The sequence below is a fragment of the Plectropomus leopardus genome, chromosome 7 (genome assembly GCF_026936395.1).
Source record: "Plectropomus leopardus strain MGB_pleo_1.0 chromosome 7, ASM2693639v1, whole genome shotgun sequence".
NCBI lineage: Eukaryota > Metazoa > Chordata > Actinopteri > Perciformes > Serranidae > Plectropomus > Plectropomus leopardus.
Window position 1 is genome coordinate 25,392,689 of NC_142182.1, and position 22,065 is coordinate 25,414,753.

General features: G+C 40.3%; 1 protein-coding gene across 3 annotated transcripts in view; it reads left to right on the plus strand.

Annotated features, from left to right (window-relative positions):
- Nucleotides 1–22,065, plus strand: part of peak1 (pseudopodium-enriched atypical kinase 1) — a 128,387-nt gene that overhangs the window by 86,741 nt on the left and 19,581 nt on the right. For all 3 annotated transcript variants that reach the window (XM_088080300.1, XM_088080301.1, XM_088080302.1), the window contains 2 exons: nucleotides 5,664–9,166; nucleotides 20,198–20,445. In XM_088080300.1, coding sequence (XP_087936426.1) covers nucleotides 5,793–9,166; nucleotides 20,198–20,445 — 3,622 coding nt within the window. In that variant the 5' untranslated portion in view covers nucleotides 5,664–5,792. The remainder of the gene's footprint in view (nucleotides 1–5,663; nucleotides 9,167–20,197; nucleotides 20,446–22,065) is intronic.

Below are 22,065 nucleotides of genomic sequence, written 5' to 3' on the forward strand. Positions count from 1 at the left end.
AACTTCGACATAATTTAACATAACAGTGAATTTATTTTCTGGAAGTCATCTTTGACCCTGCACAGAAGGGCAAGGAGGCATAACAACGTTATGTTCCTGCCTTTAACAGGCAGTGTCAAAGGAGCTAATGATTTTGGCTGCTGTAAATGAGCAGAATACTATTTTTTTCACTTTGAGAGCAACATATGGAGAGGACTCAGTAGTTCTTTTGGTGGTGCTTTTGGTTGTCTGTGAAAGCTTGAAAGTATGCCACGGAAATTTTTTGAGTAATGTTGCTTGAATTACAGTCTTTGTTTCCTGCGAGGATGTGACCTGTTTGGTGTAACAGGATAAATCTTCCCCCCGCCTACCAGGGCTCGGTCAGCAAAGTTTGATTCAAGAGTTCCTGCCTCATTGTGTCTGGCCCTGGGCAGGTCCAGGGTGTTGTCATGGTAACATCCTTCCGTACAGGATCTGACACCTGTGACCTTGTTAGGTGGATGAGATGACTGATATACCGCGCCTGTCGATATCAGCCCTACAGTGAATTGCAGTCCTGTCTTTATTTGATGAAATGAAGGCTTGGGTCACCCATAAAAGGACAGAATCATCACACACTCTGTTGGTTTAATTTTGGTGGAAATAAGAGATGGAGGGCCAGTGTTTATAAGCGTATTGAACTCATCTTTCAATTATTGTGTGTCACACTCCTCAGGGAGTCATTGTGCAATGTTTGTGTGGCCATTATTGGGTTTTTTTGTTTTTTTTAAATTCATCATCATCCAGAAAGGCACTCTGTCAGACATGTACCACCCAGTGTGTGCAGCTTCCTTGAAATTATTTTTATATACTAGAGGACATTTTTCAGGCTTTAGTTCAAAGAGAGATGGAGCAATAACCCCCTGCTACATATATTGTATAAAACTGAGTTGTACTTGACATAATTTTCTGTATATTTTCAGATCTTCTCTCAATTGCGTTTGCCTGTAACTGCCAACTCAGCAGCAGTGGTAGCCTGGCCAGGTGCATTAGCTTCACCCTCTGCACTTTCACCTGTGGTTTCCCAGATGGATGGTGTCTAAAAGTCTCTTGATTGAAAAGTTTTAAAATGTTCTGTCGTGGCTCACAAGAATTTATTACACTTGGGATAATAATACAGCTAATTGCCCAATGTGTTTCAACAGTAAGCAAATGTTATCTAACAGCTTGACCTCGTGGTTATGGATAAGTGCTGAATAGTGATTTTTAGTTAGCTGTATTCTGTCATTAACGTTGTGAACTGCAAATGAAATGTTATTTTTATATTTGCTAATAATGTGTTGGATTCAGGTTAATGTGTCAAAGATTTAAATTCAAACAGTACTTCAGTGTCTCCCCTGCAGTACCTCTGAGGACTCCCTAAGGCTCACTGACACAGGTTTCATGCAACTAATTTGACAGCAAAAATGCTTTGAGGGAGACATAATGCCGAGTGAATTATTTTTATAGTAATATAATGAAAAAATTATATGAACGTAACAGGCAAGTGGTAAAAATGCTGATACTAAATGTTTCAGCAAAATGCTCTCTGACAGCTTATTTCAGTTTTTTTTTCCAAAAGAAGCTATCTTGCAACACATTATCCAGTCATAGTGACTATGCCATTATTTTTGTATTTTGTATGTTTGTTTTTTTTTTAAAGATTTTACTGAAATCACGATCTTTGGACAGAGTTTGGACAGGAACTATGACCTCAAGTGTCAAGGTCATGCACTTTGTATGTGCGCCATCCTTGTGAGGCCTGCTCATTACATGAATGGTATGTTTCAATACCTGAAAGACATCTCTCTTTAAATGTTGCCCTAACAGTGTAACCAAGAAAGCATTATCCAAAAGTACACAATATTCAATTGTGAATTCAGGTTAAGTGCTTATAATAAACCCTTGGCAACCTTCACATGTCAAACAGCTGAATGTGTTGTCTCTCTCCAGCCAATTGCTAGCCAGTTCAGCAAAAAAATCACTTAATCGGGTTTTGCTGGCTGAGGAAAAAAAGATCTGAAGTATTTCTGATAGCAGCCAGGAGCACAGTCAGAAACAGATGCAGACCTGTAACATCTTGCCTGTCACTTTTCCTCAGGAGGAGCTCAGTGTTTTTGACTGCTTTTGTTTGGTACAACAGAAAAACAAAATCTTAAAATTTGATTCTTGTCTAGCTTCAGTGAGAACAGCAAACTGCTAAATAGATGACTAAACTAAACGCCTGGTATCCACAAAATCTGGAGGACTTCATATATTCATGATTTTAAATGCAAGCCATGCATTTTAATCTCACCTAAAGGCTTACATGGCTTTAGCTGCATTAGTAATGTGCGACTAGATGGGTATAAAACCCACATTATAATCACAAAAATAAAAAAGTGTTTCCAAGACCACAATAACAGCCACAGCATTGAGACTTGAAATACACTTTTGAATTTTGAAATTTTGATGACCCTTATTAGATAATGGCGGTTAAATCCTTTATTCATTTTCATTTTTTCTGTGCTATTTAAGTCTGACATAATTTCTTCCCATCCCAAATCCTTTATTCATTTTCTTTTTTTCTGTGCTATTTAAGTCTGATATCATTTCTTCCCACCCACTCTCAAGGTTTTTTAATGTTTTATGTGTTACCCTTCTACTTGTTTTTTGTCTAATAAATATAATACTGTCCTTGAAGTACTGGCCCAAAACAGACTTCAGTTGTACAAAATAATGTGAATACTCTACCATCTTACATATTAACTTGATTTTAGTTGGTTACTTTAGCAGAACACAACCCTTATTGTTGATTGATTTGATGTTAGTGTGGTATTGAAGAAATATTAATTGAACAGCCAATAACTTTTGCACTCAAATTGTATTATTCATAAGTCTTCTGGTCTGTGTGATAGACTTGAAAGTATTTTAAATTGGGCACTTCTGCACTGTTTAATTAAAAAACATACAAAGATGTGGTTTCCTGGTGCCACAAGTGGGCCAAGAAAACAGGATGTGACTGATATGTATGTGCTGGTGTTGATAACCTGAGACTGTTCTTGTACCCACATTTTAAAATGTCAGTCTTTGTTATCTTACAAAGACTAAATTGTGAATTGTACGTTGGTATTTACTTATTGAACATGTGAAGCAAAGAGGGAAATGATTTATTTGATAATTGAAAAAATAACAAAATAATTTATATATATGTATATATATATATAGTTATACTACAACTGCTTGCAAGCTACACTTTCCATTTAGTATGGACAAAAGCACCCGCAAACACTTCTCCCACTTGTTCAGTTTCAGGTCTACTTTGTTGGAGTACAAAGCCAAAACTTCAAAACAATGTGTTACTTTTGTTCTACTTTCAGGCCTCTGTACACTCAAAAGCTCTTCCTCTATGCCATTTGTCAGACTTCAGTACATCTGAACTCAACCGAAGCACTTTTGATTTCCATTTTCCATGTAACTCATGTAGTTCATAGGATTTAGGATATTGAGGTTTTGATTCAATGAGCAGTATCAGTACCTTTATCTCACCTAAGCCTAGCTGAAACAGCCAACAACAACACAGGACAGCAATTCTGAAATAAGCTCTCCTAATCCCCTTCACTTCTGCCCCTCTGCTCTTCAAGTCTTAGCGGTCCAGTTGAGGGTAAAGAGTTAGAAGGAGACTGATGACTGCCCCACAAGATAGACTGGTTGCTAAGTAGAGAAAGTTTGCCACCTAATGGAGAAAATGTCACACTGCCATCTTAATTCCTTCCTTTTCACACATCTTATTTCCCCTTTATTCCCTTTTTCTACACAAATGTATCCTCTTTACACCAGTTTACTTTTCTGTGTGAGTGGTTTAAATATACACACGTGGACAAAATTGTTGGTACCCTTTGGTTAATGAAAGAAAAACTCACAATGGTCACAGAAATAACTTGAATCTGACAAAAGTAATAATAAATAAAAATTCTATGAAATTTAACCAATCAAAGTCAGACATTACTTTTCAACCATGCTTCAACAGAATTATTTAAAAAAATAAACTCATGAAACAGGCCTGGACAAAAATGATGGTACCCCTAGAAAAGACTGAAAATAATGTGACCAAAGGGACATGTTAATCCAAGGTGTGTCCACTAATTAGCATCACAGGTGTCTACAATCTTGTAATCAGTCAGTGGGCCTATATATAGGGCTACAGGTAGTCACTGTGCTGTTTGGTGACATGGTGTGTACCACAATCAACATGGACCAGAGGAAGCAAAGGAAAGAGTTGTCTCAGGAGATTAGAAAGAAAATTATAGACAAGCATGTTAAAGGTAAAGGCTATAAGACCATCTCCAAGCAGCTTAATGTTCCTGTGACTACAGTTGCACATATTATTCAGAAATTTAAGATCCATGGGACTGTAGCCAACCTCCCTGGACGTGGCCGCAGGAGGAAAATTGATGACAAATCAAAGAGACGGATAATAAGAATGGTAACAAAAGAGCTCAGAAAAACTTCTAAAGAGATTAAAGGTGAACTTCAAGCTCAAGGAACATCAGTGTCAGATCGCACCATCCGTCGTTGTTTGAGCCAAAGTGGACTTAATGGGAGACGACCAAGGAGGACACCATTGTTGAAAACAAATCATAAAAAAGCCAGACTGGAATTTGCCAAACTACATGTTGACAAGCCACAAAGCTTCTGTGAGAATATCCTATGGACAGATGAGACAAAAATGGAACTTTTTGCCAAGGCACATCAGCTCTATGTTCACAGACGCAAAAATGAAGCATATCAAGAAAAGAACACTGTCCCTACTGTGAAACATGGAGGAGGCCCTGTTATGTTCTGGGGCTGCTTTGCTGCATCTGGCAAAGAGTGTCTTGAATCTGTGCAGGGTACAATGAAATCTCAAAACTATCAAGGGATTCTAGAGAGAAATGTGCTGGCCAGTGTCAGAAAGCTTGGTCTCAGTCGCAGGTCATGGGTCTTGTAACAGGACAATGACCCAAAACACACAACACACAGCTAAAAACACCCAAGAATGGCTAAGAGGAAAACATTGGACTATTCTATAGTGGCCTTCTATGAGCCCTGACCTAAATCCTATTGAGCATCTTTGGAAAGAGCTGAAACATGCCGTCTGGAAAAGGCACCCTTCAAACCTGAGACAACTGGAGCAGTTTGCTCATGAGGAGTGGACCAAAATACCTGCTGAGAGGTGCAGAAGTCTCATTGACAGTTACAGGAATCGTTTGATTGCAGTGATTGCCTCAAAAGGTTGTGCAACAAAATATTAAGTTAAGGGTACCATCATTTTTGTCCAGGCCTGTTTCATGATTTTATTTTTTTAAATAATTCTGTTGAAGCATGGTTGAAAAGCAATGTCTTTAATTGGTTAAATTTCATAGAATTCTTATTTATTATAACTTTTGTCAGATTCAAGTTATTTCTGTGACCATTGTGAGTTTTTCTTTCATTAACCGAAGGGTACCAACAATTTTGTCCACGTGTGTATATGATGGGATTTAATTTTCCTTGTTTGGGTCAGTATTTTGGTCCTGCTTAGATACATCTAGGTCTCTAACTACTCAGTGCAGTTTGTTTAGTTAAATTATTTGTTTTAAACAAGTCAAATCAATGTTTTGTATCATATGTTTAACTAAGCCTTTTTCTCTTGTTCTTTTTTTCAGGTCCAGTGTCCCCCACATTGGAGGCCTAATTAGTATTCATCATACTACAGTCAGTTTCTGTAGCCCGTAGCTTCATGGGGGGGTTTCCTGTCCACTGACCCAGCAGGCTGCCTCACTGGACCAGCAGCCATGTCCGCCTGCAGCACCTTCACTGAGCACGTGTGGAAGCCAGGCGAGTGCAAGAACTGCTTTAAACCTAAGAGTCTGCACTGTCTGGCTCAGAGTGGTGGAGGGAAGCCTCCCTCTGAGCAGAGGCCTCCAACAATTCAGCAACAAAATCCACCCCCTGCTAGCGCCAGAGCAAACACTAACCTTACCATCAACTCACAGAGGGCTAGCAGTGGGTCTGCCCGCTCAGGACACTTCCGTCCACCAGTGGCTAAAAAGCCAACCATTGCTGTTAAGCCCACTATGATGCTGCCCTGCTCATCTGTAGGACTGGATTCAGATGGCAACCTGCAACGACCACCAAATGTCTTAGAACAGGGCAAAACATCAGCCTTCACAGTCTGGAATCGCAATGGACTGAACCGTAAGAGGCCTAGTGGGCCCAGCAACAACAATGAAGGAGAGGATGGCAGTGAAGAGATTGAGGGTTATGGACCACTTAGCCCTAGGACCCCTAGTGGAAATAACAACAACAGTGGACTGGCAGATGTTCTAAAGGAGATTGCAGGGTTAGGCCCTGGCCCTAGCCCTACTCCCCTTTCTGGTTCCAAGGACCTGTTTTGGGGAAGAATTAGTAGTTCGTACCAGCGGTCCTTGGAAAGAGGTCTTCCAGCATCAAGCTGCCTGGCCATGGGAGGCAGCAGTAGTTGTGGTGGTGGCACTGCTCAAAAACGGGTATCTCTTAGCGATAGCTCTGAGATCATCAGCACAGAGGGCGGTCGCTTTTGCTATCCAGAGTTTTCCAGTGAAGATGAAGAAGAAGAGGAGGATGAGGAGGAAGAGACAGAAAGAGATGATGATGAACATGAGAGCTGGGATGAAAGTGATGAAGAGTTACTGGCCATGGAGATCCGTATGCGAGGCCAGCCACGATTTGCAAATTTCCGTGCTGCCACATTGTCTCCAGTGCCCTTTGCTGCAGGGAAAAAGTGGAATACTGTGCCACTTCGCAACCGCTCACTACAGCGGATTTGTGCAGTCGACTATGACGATAGCTATGATGAGATCTTGAATGGATACCCATCCATTGACTCCAATGGAGCTCTTCTACCCTATGGGCCCCATGACATGCAAGGCAGTGGTTTCCTGTCAAATTCAGAGTCTACTACTTCTCCAGAATCATCGTCATCACTACCAGAAGATTCCCGAACAACATCCAGCAGTGGGAGCAGTGCCCCCTGTGCTCTTCGAAATGGCTTGCATTCACCTACATCCTCTAGGGCGCCTCTCCCATGCACTTCTCCCCAAAAAAAGGAGCCCATCCACAGAGCACTGAGTCCACTCAAGGTGACTGAAACGCACAAGGCTGTGCTGGCCATTAGGTTAGAAGATCAGGATGGCAGAGAAGGCACACCAATGCCCCAGGCCCTTCCAGGTCAACCAGTCACAATTAGTTTTAGTCCCACAGAGGAGCAAGCTAAGCCATACCGTGTAGTGAATTTGGAAAAATCACTGATCTGTAAGCCTTACACTGTTGTGGATGTGTCAGCATCCATGGCCAACAAAGATGAGCAAACTCTCGAATCTACTCCAAAACCCAAAAACCTGTCAATGCCTTCCAGTCCTACATCCTTCTGTAGCACTCCTGTTGGTCAGCCATTGTCTCCAACCTCCCCTCTATCTCCTTCTTCTCCTGTGATGCCAACATCACCCTCATCTGTAGCTCTGTCAAGCACCTCCCGAAAGAAATCAGGGAACATACGCTATCAAGAAGTGTGGACATCAAGCACAAGTCCTCGCCAAAAGATACCTAAAGTGGATATAGGTGTTGGGAGTAATCCTGGCCCCTCCATTCCTACTCAACACTGCAGCCACAAGTCAGCTCCCACTTCTCCAATTGCTGGGTTGTCTTCCTCTAGAACTGTTCCTGTAAAATCCTCCAACTTATCAGAGATCAAGTTTAACAGCTTCAATAATGCAGGCATGCCTCCTTTTCCCATTATTATTCGAGATGAGCCTGCCTATGCCCGCAGCTCCAAGAATGCTGTTAAGGTACCAATTGTTATCAATCCAAGTGCATATGACAACCTAGCCGTGTACAAGAGCTTTTTGGGACTCAGCGGGGAACTGACACAGCCAAAAGGGGTAGGTGGTAGGGTAACCAGCCATACTTATGAGGAAATTGGATCCTCTGAGAGTGTCCAGTCCTCTTCAACAGAGAAAACTATCTCTGGTAGAGGCACATCAGAGAGAGCCTCTTTTGAAGAGACAAAAACTTCACCCGAGGCAGTTTCGAAAGCACCAAATTTACAACCTAGAACCACTAAAGACTCTAGCACTGTGACAAGCACTGTGATGAGCTCCGCAGTTGGGGCCCTCTCTCCCACTGCATCGACAAGTTCCCCTGCTATTACTGCAAACCAACCTAAAACCAGCCCCACTGCCAATTCTGTTACACACACTTGCAAGACAAATGGAGATGCTACTTGCAGTAAAGATGATAACACAGACTTAGCTTTGTCCTCAGGGACAGAGGCAAGCCAAAGGGAGGAGGCCAGTGCTGTGCTTTTACAGATTGTGGCCTCAATCCAGCCTCCCCAGTCTCCTCCAGAGTCACCCTCTGTGCAAGCCAATACCCTTAGTTCTGAGGAGTTGTATGCCCTCCCACCTGATGCCATGAAGGAGACCCTCACTCGACCCAAGTCTCTCTTCTCCACAACTGAAGGCTGTCTTTCCAAAGCCAAGAAGGACACGCCCTCTAAAGTTTTGTCTAAATCTCAGAGTGCCTCTGCTGCTGTCCCACTCTCCAGCCCCCGGTCAGAGCCCAATGCGCCTTTCCCCCCTCCTAGATCTACATCCTCCCCCTACCATGCTTCTAATATCCTCCAGAGGCATTTTAGCAACTGGACCAAGAGTTCTGCCTCAAGTTCTCCTGTTCGACCTAGTGAAGGTGAAGTAAGTCCAGGTGGAGAGGGAAGACGTAGTTCAGCAGAAAGCTCCAAACCCAAACGCTGGATCTCTTTTAAGAGCTTTTTTCGTCGGCGGAAAGACGAAGATGATCAGAGAGAGAGGGTGGAGAGAGAAAAGGAGAAAGGCAAGATAGTTGGGCTTGATGGTACAGTCATTCACATGCTTCCACCACCACCAATCCAACAGCATCACTGGTTCACTGAGGCCAAGCCAGAGGATCCCACCCAAAAGCCAACCATCATCTTCAGCTACAAACAAGACAGTGGCAGCACTCTTGGTGATGGAGAAGGCGAGCTACGAGTAGAGGAGTGCAGAGAAAATGCACTACAGACACCTGATGAGAGCAAAGAACCCAGACCTCTGAGCCCAGGGCGAACAACACCCTCACACACCACTGGATGTGAGCTCATCAGCAAGAATTTAAGGTATTTGTCCAAAATTTTTAAAGGTTTTACTCTCTCCTCTGTTTGACTGTATTAAATGATGCTTCTATGACAAAAGTAAAGCCTGTAACAGTATAAATTTGCTTTGACATTTGTTTTAAAAGGTATTTGTTGGTTAAATGTGGTTTCAGATTTTCTGCAGAATTCTGAAAACAAAGGGATAAAAATTATTAAGCGGCTAAATTTTCGGGCCTTTTGCAGAGGGTTCCTAAATAATCTCAAACCAAGAACTGACATAGTTAAAAGGTTCATTTTTTAAAGTATGGTTGTGTGACATACTTATCCATTGTCATTGTATTACATACAGGAGATGTCAGTCAGTATGCCACCAGTTTGGAAAACCAGTCAGTAGTACCAACTCAGAAACTAAGCAATGAACTACTGTGGACGGGGGCTGCAGCAAAATATATTGCAGCCACCCCCCAAAAGAATAACCATCAGTTTAAGTGTACACTATATTTAGAATATTTTCACACAGAGTGGGAACTGAAGCTGTTTTATCACTCTCGTCAAAACTAGACTCCATTGTGAAAAACTGTAATTTAACATTGCTGAACACATGAGCTGCTGTTCTACTGCTGCCCTGATTGATTTGTTAGTTTGCATCAAGGTGAATTGGTGAAAATATTCCAAGCATAGCATATACTTCTACTCGTATTGATTTTCTTTGCTGGAAAAAATATGTTTTGCTGTTGCACATGACCACAGCTATACATTGCTTAGCTTTCGTTCCGGTACCCCTGTCTGCTTCTCCAAAGTGTTTGCATGCTGACTAAAATCTACTGTAGATAAAATGCTGATAATGGATAAGTACCTCATAGTAGCCCACTTTAATGACTTAGATCTAAATTATCCCTTTAAGGTAAGTATATCTCTTTGTAATCAGTAAGGGTTAATAAAGATAAAAAATGTAATCTTATTGTTTGCTAGGTATACACATGTACATCGAGTAGATGAGATCTGTAGGATTTTGGCCCTTATACAGAGTGCAGTTAGGCTGCTATTGAAGTCATGTAGAAAGAATAACCTCACAATGGGAAGTTGCTCCTACAGAAAACAATTTAATAGGTGTTTTAAGAGGTGAATGATACTTTGCACTGCTGCAAGATGAATATAGCTTTTACACCGAAACATGCCTTTGTCTTTAAGGCCTGTGGTGGAATTGTTAGTAATTTATCAAAGTCCTCACAGGCTCTTCCTACATCACCTCTTGTTGAGCTAATGAATTATTTGGCATGCAGTGCCCGTATTACCATTACCCACATGCATCCCCTTCAGAGCATTCATGGTGCCCAGCTTAAAATTAAGATGCTCAACCTTTGCCAGCTGCGCCACGAAAGCCCCAGGGTACTTTTCCCCTATCATACAGATCCCTCATCACAGATTCAGGAGGTGTTTGCTCCTAATTTGGCAAATCTGCTTACCCACTTGCCCAGTGACTGCATAGGCTTCACAGCCTATGTGGTTTCTTCCTTAATGTCATCTATTACCTGAACAGCAGGCTCTGTGCTCCGGTCTCCCTTCAGGAGGGGATCTCAGTGTCTGACAAGTCATCCAACAGCAGTCGGATCAACCTTCAATCTATTAATCACTTTACTATAGATGGCATGTTCCCTTTAACATGAAAGCCTCATACACACACACACAGTCACAGCAGTCAGTCTTATTGGCAGTTTAGTGTCTCTGTTCTTGCATCATAAGGTCATTATTTGTGTTTGGCCTGATGTTACCCTTTGTGTATAATTTCTTGGAGTAAGTTTCCATCAGTGTGACTAATGGTGAAAACGCTGGGGCCGAAATGTGTAAGTCTTACAATGAAGTTGTTCTTTTGACTCCAAGTGTTGCTGGAGTTTTGACCTTTTCTATCTAGATTTCTTTTCCTTGGCACTATAAAAGTAGGTGAAATTTTGTGATCAGCCCCCACCCTGCCTTTACTGGTGCCAGATAAAGGTAACCCTTACATGTCTGATCAATTTTTATTTTGTGATTTTAAATTATCAGGTTGTTTCTGCTGAACGTGACTTTTTTTTTGACATGGAAATAAAGATAAGTGCCCAGAAATGCTAAAAGGTGGTAATGAGTCAAATGGATGCAGCAGTGGCCCCAAAAAATAATTTATCAGGAAAGCTGTAAAGCGAAGGCACTGCTAATAATGTGAAGTACTAATCATTTGTATAATACACCATGAAAACACTCACAATCCATTTATATTAATCATTATTTTAGCAAAATATTTACAAGCTTAGTGTGTAATGACAGCGGGATTGGATCATGAATGATTCAAGCCAGTGGGATAAAAAAAATAATTGCCTTTTTACTTACAAATCCAGTAAACTACCACTAAACTCCACACCAAAAGTGTGAGTGATTCAATAATGAGTTGTCTGGCTCATTGTAATGTACCCGGCATAAGCAGTAGGTTGGAAACAGTTACTTCCTGTGCTAAATTTCACCACACGTGCTGTATTTTCAGCGTGTGTAACATTCTACAAATGGATATGGTTCCCACCTAATAAAGACTAATATTTGATGCAACCTGACTAATTAGTAAATGTCATTATCATAAATCAATCATTTATAAGACAAATGAAATCATACAAGGTACTACTCCAATAAAATGCTATCCTGTCAGCTCTTCCAACAATTAAATACTTTTTGCCTCTTCTAACATTGTAGGCTGCTTCTTCATAGGTATCCATGTTTCCCGAATGGCTGCAGTGTGTGTGTTAATGGTTTCCTGGATTGTTCTGGTGATCCACGGTTTCTGTTTGTGAAATGATTTATGTAGTTTTGGGTACAGTCACTCCTGATGTTTTACATATCTAGCACAGACTCAATTCATTGATGGCCCCAGCTCTCGAGTACATATCTTGACTACAACAAGATGGCTGCGTGGTCTCTCCTCCAGAACACGGGCAATGGGGCATAAAGCAGTAATCCAGAGCTGGGATGGGATAGCACTCACTGTCCCACCAGTAACAAGCTTCCTCTCTTTCTGCTCTGTCAGATTGGCATATATAAAAATGAAACACCTGGTTGAATGGTGCTGTCCTTGATTTAGTCAAGTTTTGAGGAATCAAATGATATTACACAGTGTTTCCCACAGAATAACTGCGTATGTGTTGGCGGTAGGGGGGCTCAGATCATATGGATGGATGAGAGGAGCAGTTGTAAGTGAAAGCAATCTTTTACGACAGGCAGTATGGACGCTTAAGTTCCACTTGCGCCGTCTCTGCTCTAAGTGTGCTATAAATAACGGCATGGTTTATATATTTTAATAGCGCTCCTAATAACCAGTCCAGCTTCAATAATCTATTTGTGGCGGCAAATGATTTAGTTGTAGCTGCCCGCTGCAAATAAATGAATGAGTGGGAAACGCTGTTACAATTCCTGCTATCCATTTGGAAACTGCTGCGGCACGACAGACGACCAGTTTGTTTTACAAGGCTTGTATGATGGTTAGCAGGATGCTTGTTCAGCTGTGCCCCTCCACTCCATCGTTTCCTTGATGTTTACTGTTATTTACATTTGAAAAGCTCTACCTTGCTAGCTATCTGAGGTCAGCAGGAGAGGAGAGAAACTTATGCATTGATTTCCTCATAATGAAAAGTGACTCACAACCACACACCTCCAACTATCTAATGCCAGCCACTGTGTTAAATGTATGCACAAGTGCATACATTTAACACAGCTTTTGCAAAGCTTCCACTCTTTACTGAAGCTGAATACTCTGCACAGTATATTTTCAATTCCTCCTCCTGTGTGTCATGATCATACTTGTAATCAAGCAAACAAAACTAACTAAAAGCAGAGACTGTGCAGAACTTGGACTCAGATGTATTTTGGGGGTTGTTTTGGGAGAGTGTCATTTAGCATCTTGCTGTTTTTCACAAAACGCATCCCACAGCCTCCCACACAATGAGATGGAATAGCACTGTGGGACTGTTTACTGACTGTAGCATTCGCCACACTTACACACATTTTTAGTGCAGACACAACCTCTTCAGATGTTCTTGTTCATCTTCTTACAATTTGACATACACCTTACACCACCTGTATTTGTTTCTTCTCTCTTTGCATCCCCGTCGCCCTCATATTATCTACATCTTCTTGGGTTGTTTTCAAGGTGCATGGCTTTCCACCATCACAGTCTCTGTTTCGTGTAATTTTCGCCCCTCTTCCATGCCTTCTGTGCTGCACTTTTATCCTTTGAGCCCAGAGCACTGTGAACTCTTGAACATTTCTCCCTTCCATCCCGTCAAGAGCTCGTCCCCATTCTGTCTCTTCTCTAGCTTCCCTGCTTTTTCTCTCCTCTTAAAGTTTGAGCTCTAGTCATCTTTTATTTCTTCCAGAAGTTCCTGTCTCATTTCTCACTTTATAAAAAGTGGTATAAGAATCAAGTGTGTACTAGTTTCTTTTAATATGGGATGTCTAGGTAATGTTGTGCTAAAATCGTGATGGTGTACTATATGTGTTGGAAAATACTCTCCAAATTTTTGATGCCAAAATATACAATGTCTTGGTTGGTGTTCTCACGCCCTTCACATGGAGGATGATGAATTAATCGAATCAAGAGAAATTATGTGTGTTTTTTGTCTGCATCCTCAAAATTAAGCTGGGTTTTCAATGAACAATATAAGCAATGAGCATCAGGGGACATCTGCCTCAACATTAAAATGCTGAACAGAAGTTTGCAACAAAAGCATGTAGTCACTTATATTTGATACAACCAACGACATTTTCTTTAATAATTGCACACTTATTATGATCAGTTTTTCCAGTATTGAAAGAGATCCATTTACATGCTATCTTGCAGTTATGGGATGATACAACAATGTCATGTCACAGTTATCCTGGCCAAAATAACAACAATCATCAAAATATACTTAAATCTCCTAAAATGGCACTAAAACATACTGGAATCGCATTACTTTACATTTTGTTAAGGATCAATTTGTTTTTATTGCATATTTCTTTTTTTGCTTTGTCTTTGTAGTGAACAAATCAATCAAATAATGTTTAAAATCCACACTTTTAAACTATTTGAAATGGCACCTTATCTTTAGATAAAAAATATGCCAATACTATACTATTAAGATCTTTTGCAATTTTTGAGGTGGGTTTGTATGCAGCTTGTCTTTTGTTGTTGTTGTCTAGCAGTCTCTTTAGGTCACTGTTGGATAAAATATTCATGATTATCCAGATTACAGAAATTCACACCAACCACCTTATTCTGAGAGTTTGTTTTTTTTTTTATCACAATTTGCAATAAAATCACATAGTATCCCATCCATACTCTCTCTCACATTTCAATTTCACACCTGTCTCCTACATACATTCTTTTGTGACCTACTGTTCTACAGCCTTGTCTGTAACTTGTCAATGAGTAACTAAGTTATTTCTGTGGTGTGCTGGCTGTGGGTTACAGTGTTAGTCCACTCTCTATTTCCTGTTTATCTCAGGTATTGGAACCTTGATTTTGAGTTGACCCATGAACAGAAAAAAGCAAAACATCTCCCTTGGTGCCTGAGCTTCTTTTGTTGATGTGAAAGAAGATGTGACAAAATCAAAGTCTGGAGGAGGAATGTGTTTGTGAAATGTGGATAAATGCCTCACAGTGCTAGACGCAGACGCTTGGGGGACAGGGAGGGTTTGGATTTTTTTGTAATAGCTCGTCTGATTGTCAACTTCAAAGTCCCTCCACTTTTGATGAAGGTTTTATAGATTTGTTGTTGTTTTTTTCAAATCAGTGCTACTGCAATGTACCATAGCTTTAAAATCTTTCTGAAAAATTAAATTCTGTGAAACCAAAGCTGTTTCTAAACTTAGCTTTTATTTAGTTAAGTTTTGCTCTTTAAAATACGTTTTTAGTCCCACTTGCTTCTTCTCCCCACTATTACAATGGTAATATTGTATGTCACCATATGAAACTAAATAATTTTGGTGTCAATGTATTTTGAGTAAGAGACAGGACTTTGTTACATATGCTTCTTAAAATCCGATATAATCTGTCTCTGGGTAAACAGACCAGCAGGTCAGTCATTACCTCTCAAACACAGGTTACACAGGTCATTCTGCCAACCTTTTATTTTGATTGGCAGATGAGGGGTTAACTCAGCTTGTTTTTTTTCTTCTCTCTTGACTGGAAGTGGTTTTATTGGCTAACAGTGGGTGTGCTCTTCAGCGTTGGCAAACACACATTACCTTACCTTAGGCAGGTAAGAGCATTCGAAGAGGCAGACAGAGGAAGACAAGGAAAGAGCACATGCAGGATAATACTTTTTGATACCAACAATGGCCAGCCTGCACTCACTTCTCAACAATTCACCTTTTGCCTCGTAGTCAAGGTTTCCAGATGGGAAGCTGTGTGAGCCAGTACAGTGGGTAAGAAATGAAAGCCTCTTCTTTCATTCACTTGTATAAATACCTGTGACCATCCAGCCAATTTGAAGTCATGTTGACTTAGTAGGGAGGAGACGTTTTTGAGATTATATGATTTGTGTTTCGGACCAGTGATTGTTCATTTCATGCAGCAGAGGTCTGTGAAAGAGTGAAATGCACTGGGGCAGCTTCATGCTGTCTGAACAAGTCAGGTCCTGACACTGAAATGTGTAGCAGCCATAAAGGTATTTATAGTGTCAAGGGCCTCTCAAGGTGTGTATCCACAAAGGATTATGTGCTGGGGATTGTCTTCTTCATGATTTAGTGATATTTTGGATAGTTTTATTACTGACTTTGATCCATAAGCAGTCTGGTTTTGAAGAGAATAAATGTTAGCCGTAGCCTTGTGCGTGATAAAGTACAGTATGTCCAGTTAGTCAAAACCAGAACTGTGTAATGATGTCTATTCATGCAAACAATGCAGAGGAAGAATAAAAGTGGAAACATGTACTGTCAGGCCAGTGGCATATTTTATGCCCAATTCTTATGCTAATTTGTTTTTGCAATCTATCATAAGACACTGTATTACAGTATATGCTGCTTGTAGTTTTACTCATTCTTTACACCTCTATCTTTCCACACTTTACTTACTCTTTGTTTTCCAGTTGGCTCAAAACACTGTGATGGGCCTTTTATATCTCAACTGACTGCTGCTGGCAGGCTGGCAAGAGCTTAAGTAATGCACTGTGGCAACTCAGAGGCTATTGATCGACTCCCTACTTTAAAAGAGACACAGAGGGCTTGTGGTCTACAAAGACAGATCATAAACATGTCAGATCTGGTGTTTTCCTCAGACACAGAGCCCGAGGGTAGAGACAGGCACATGGGAAACTCGGTGTTTTCTTTGAGCGCTCACTTTTCTATCACGTCACGGTCAGCACTGTTTCTTATGAAAGAACACTGCTTTCATATGAAAACCCTGTCTCCAAGGTGTCAGTGTTATTGCACAAAATGGCTGTTTTCAGATTAGTATTGTATTTGGAGTTATACAAGATCGAGTTATTAGATTCTGCTGACCTTAACATCCCAAAAAGTTGCATTCCAACCATGTCAGCGGCAGTTTCGCTTTAAAAGAAAATGTCCACTGAGAAAACAATGGTCACCCTTCAAGTAAAAACTGAGAAATAACTTGGCTCAAATCATATTTGCTCTGTAGATGACGCATGCCTTTTCTTGGAAGAAATGATGGGATTGTTCCACCATTTTTTTAACCATATTAGCATTCTTTTAGATACAAATTGAATTTTAAACTTGGTTCCATGTTCTTTCTGCATCCAGGGTTCCCACAGATCTTTGAAATCCTTGAGAGTTTGTGAACTTGAGGGGAAATAACAAAGGTCTTGAGCGTTTTTGAAAAAAGACATAAAGAGACATGGGCTGCTAAAAATCTCTGAGGTTGTTATAAATGTTCTCTACAAAATAAGTTTGACTTGAAAGTGCTTGAGTTTATTAACAAGTTGAAGTTCCTTTGATATAATCTGCCATCATCGTAACACAAAAGTGCTTACACATTGAAGCCTCTCTCTCTTATTTATTGTTGTCTGTGAGCTTCTATTAAGCCAGATGCTTATTATAAATATTCTCAGTGTTGCAGCAGTATCTAACCTTGATCTGTGTCTCAAACTATGCTGTGTTGGGTCCTTAAATTTGAGGGAATTAGGCCTGGAAAGCCCTTGAAAAGTACTTGAAGTTGATGCTTAAGAAGGTGTAAATAGCTATTTAAAATTTTAAACTAAATTCAATGTATACATGAAGGCTTTAGCACTTAATTTTAGTCTCTTTATGACTGCAAATAACTTGCCAGCTTTTTTATAAGTAGTGCGCTGGACACTATTTAAAAAAAAAAACTGTGCTTCAGGCCCCAAACATTCAGTTAGACAAAGCCCTCTTTGAGCTCTGTCGTCCCTTGAGCTGCACTTTTTCCTGACAGGGAACTTTTGCCGATGATCACAGAAATCATTAGTCATATTAGCAACATGTGTAATGAAGATTCCAGTCAGAGGAAATTACACATATGATTCAGACTAATACAAACATTACTGTCAACCAGCTCCACCCATGACAACACCCGCGGCTATGAAACCAACTCAGTGAACTTTTTATGACCTTAAGCCTTTGTTTTTCTTTATTTCTGTCTACTTTTGTTTTTAATTTAAGCTCATATTTTAAAGCTTTTTATTATTTAGCTGAAGGACAGAAAAGATAAATAGATCGATTAAAGCAATGGTGCCAGAATAATAAACAAAATGCCACCACAACAACATGTAAAAATTAGAACAGACGGCAGGGCCACCTACTTGCCACAGAGCCATGTAGCAGGTATTTAATGTATTACAATGAGGGTTAAAATCTACAGTAGTTTAGAATGTCACTCTACCTGGGTGGTCACAACCCAGGTGGCCTGAGGCTGTAATGTCTCAGTCAGATCACAGTGAAAGACCATAGCTGAACTGTTATCAGATCAGAGGGCAGTAACCCAGTCGCTTTGAGTATCTTATTTACTGTGATCAGAGGGGCAGACTGATCCCAGATGGCTCTCGATGAAACACCAGCTGTTGAGGTTTATTCAGCGTACAGCAGCAAGACATAGATACCCAGGTGACTGTGAAGAAAACACTGGTTGTGACTTCATGTTGTGGTTAACTCTAATTAAAAAGAAAAAGGAATTGCTCTACTTCATTTTTAGCAGTTCATGTTTTTGTGCAGCTGCAGTCACTCTTTACTTCCTGCTTCAGCCATTTGTCACATATAGGCTTGTCTTCTTCAAAGCAAATTGCAAATGCTATTGCACATCAAGTGTTTTCTGTTTGTTACTATCTTGCATCATTTTTTTAGATTTGTTAGATTGCATAATTTTGTGCTAAATTTGGGCTCTTATGTCCATTTTGCAAGTGTACTTTTTGTGGTTGGCTTTGGATGGTGGTAGCAAGTCACTCATGGGAAACTGTCCTTTTGCAGACTTGCTAGCTGCCAGCCATGTTGAGGTTTTCACAACATCAATAATCATATAGGAAAAGATGGAGAATATGGGCACAGTCACACTAGCATCTTGTTAGCCATTCTACAGGCATTGGAAAACCAGCAATGGAAAGAAATGACAGTCCACAAGTAGAGTTGTACCTTGTATAATTCCATACCATTAAAAATGATTGATTCATGGAGTTACCTATAGTCAAGAACTCCCCATGGTACCTTTAAATTCAAACTGGTTTCCAAGCATGTCAGACATGTCAGAAACATTTTTTTCTCACAGTGTAATAACACAGCGTTGCACACAGGCCTCATGGGCAATGGTGATCCTGTCGCTTTCCTTGAGGAGACACATACTGTATGTGGCAGATCGCCTGTACAACTCGCATCTCTTGCAGCAATGAGCTTCAGTATACGACAAGTCTCATCATAGCATCCCCAGGGCTTTCACACTGTGATTGAGTCATTGTGCAATCTCAACACTCTCAGTGATAACACACAGAGTAACTGTAAGATATGACCCAGATTTCTAGTGGCCACAACTCATCTGGGCCGCCGTCAGTACATTATAAAGTCTATGGCAACCCATTGTAATAGACAACATTATGTATTTATCTGCTGTAAGTCATTTTGAGGAGCAGAGTTACAACAGAGACATAAAATGCAACAAATCAAAGAGGACATGTGTCGTGTTTTATAATACCACACTCCACGATGCTTGCAACAATGTCTTGAGGTGACAGTTTATGTCAATGTTGCCGCACTTTAAATATGTCAGTCAGCTGACAAGCAGATTTTATTTCTGTTTAATTCACCATTTTATCTCGTTATGCTTAAGAAAGCCTCAGGACACTTATAGCTCTGTTAAGCATCTGATTTTTTTTTTTCATGAAAGGCAGCTAATGATCACATTTAATTCTGTCACCTCATCATCACACCTTTTGTTCAATCTGCTGTGGCAGATAAAATTCATCTCACCTCTTTCAACACCTCAAATCATAGCCTCCCACTGTCACTGAGGGATCTTCAAATCATATTATCACACGCCATTGTGACCTGCTTTGCATCGTTCGTATACCTCCCCTCAGGCAACATATGTGTGGCTGCATATAAACCACAGCAGGCTTCAAAAGCCCCTCACTTACAGCTATGCCACCTCTAATTCATCACTTGCTGAGACGAAAGAAGCGAGCTGATGAAGTGGTGCAGACGATGATTCAAAAGATTTTAAAAAAAAAAAAAAACTGCCCAGATAAAACACATTGTTGTGTGTTTTGTTCATATCCTGTGATGTGAGATAGACAAAATGAACAATGGCAGACTGAAGCCCTTATCAATAGCAGCACGTTTATCATCTACAAACACTACTGTCTAAGCAATAGAGCTTGCTATTATTATCCCGCTCTTTTCTGACTTGTTTTGCAGATATTTTCATGCAGAATTAAACCTCATCATCAAGAGAATTAGTCAAAGCAGTGGGAAACATGTAGATAATGAAAAAAGCGAGAAGAAAAACAGTACTAATTAAAGCAGACTCTTAATGGAGCAAGTATTCCACATTTTCATGACTAAATGAGCAATGCCTCTCTTTGTCATCCACAGCCAGGTACCAGTCAGTGCCAGCAGCGCCAGGGATCGGGAGCTGCCCGGCGCCGCCTCCCTGCCTGCCAGAGTGAATCTGGGGCTGGTGCTCGGGGAGCGAGAGGAGGGTCATGCCAACCAGGTTGCCACACCAGCCTCAGCCAGCGATGGCAGTGCCAGCCTCGGAGAGCCAGAGGAGGACGGGAATCACTCCCATCACTCCCACTCTCCCGCATCCAGCCAGTGCAGTGCCACATACAGCAACCTTGGTAAGAACGACGCATGTAAGATGATTTATTAGTCTGAAACTTGAGTTTCATAAAGCTCAAAGCAAGTACTTAAACTGTAGCTTTTATCATTCAAATGAACATATTTCTGCCACGTTGGACTCACTTACTGCTAATCCACTCCTCACAAAATGACTGCACACTATAACTGCCACTACTTTATGCGTTAATTCATTTTCACCTGGATTTTATGGCTCTATGCTTCCCAAATTTGTTTGTTTCCTCCTGCAAAAAGACACTGTTTACAGTGAACAAGGTTCTCTTGCAGCTCAAATTATACTTTTCATAAAAACTGTGAAGAGAAACATGGAAAAAAAATGCAAATAAGCTTCTGATTGCACACCACAATCCCTCAGAGCAATAAAAAAGCTATACATGGTAAACTCCACAGTGTTTGGACTGCAAATGGTATTTGGTATATGTCCAATTTGCATCTATAAAAAAAAAGAAGAAGAAACTATCATGTGTATCTATTCTGTTAGTTGTTGTAAAGGGTAACTGGAATCAGTGGATGCATTTTACCTATATGATGTAACCTGTCAGTCCTAAGTATCTGCTGCTTCTTTTCTAAATGGCTGATTTCACTTTTCTTCAGCATCAGCACACCTCCACATGTGACAAATCATAATTTATTCCCTACTAAAACAGCTGGAGCTTAACACATCTTGACACATCTTGTCACACACACTTGAAATCTAGAATAACTCGAAATATGTTATTTCAGCTGGAGGTGAAAATCTTTGCCCCAGGGGTACTTCTCCTTTTTGTGGGGCTGCTTCTTTCCTTATAGGACAGGGACCAATTCTTATCAGGAAAGATTTTCTTTGGCATAGTTATTTTAGATGCAGAAAGGTACAGAGAGTGAATCACTAACTCAGATAGATTGGGGTTGGTAAAATATCTTAACTACACGATTATACACGATTATCGTGGCTTAAAGAGTCATGTAAGGATATTATTGCTATATCTATAAAACATTTGAAATGACACTTAACAGACAGTGAAAAGGCAACCAGATGATGTTGGAGGAGGAAGACAAAGTGAGAACATAAAGAAACAGAAAAGGTTTGAGGGGCACTAGACTATTCATGCAACACTATCTAAGCGTTGCAGCAGTATGACATTTTCAAGGTATGATAACCGTGTCAGAAAATGTCATGAAAACAACAGTTTGTTGTTTAGTTGAACAAATGGTTATTACTATAACTGAAACTTGAAAACTTGTTTTCTTTTTTAATGGGAGTCTGTGTAAAAAGTCTCCCTTTTGAAAATAAAGGATCTCTATATCGTTGCAATTTCTTTCGATACTGTAGATAAATAAATATAAACGCAATATGATAACCATCATTTTTTATACCATGGCATACCTTGAAACTGGTATTCTGCTGCAACCCTAATTATCATACATGTATTATTTACATGGTGTCAGTATTTCATTTTTAAATATCACAGTTATCATCAATCCCAGTAAGTTGTGATACCAGTAACATAAATCAACAGATTACCCTCCTGTTTTCATCTAAATTCTAGACTTTGTATTCTCTTCTGTCTCATAGTCTTTGACTCTTTCGCTTGTTTCTGAAAACCATGTTTGATTAGATT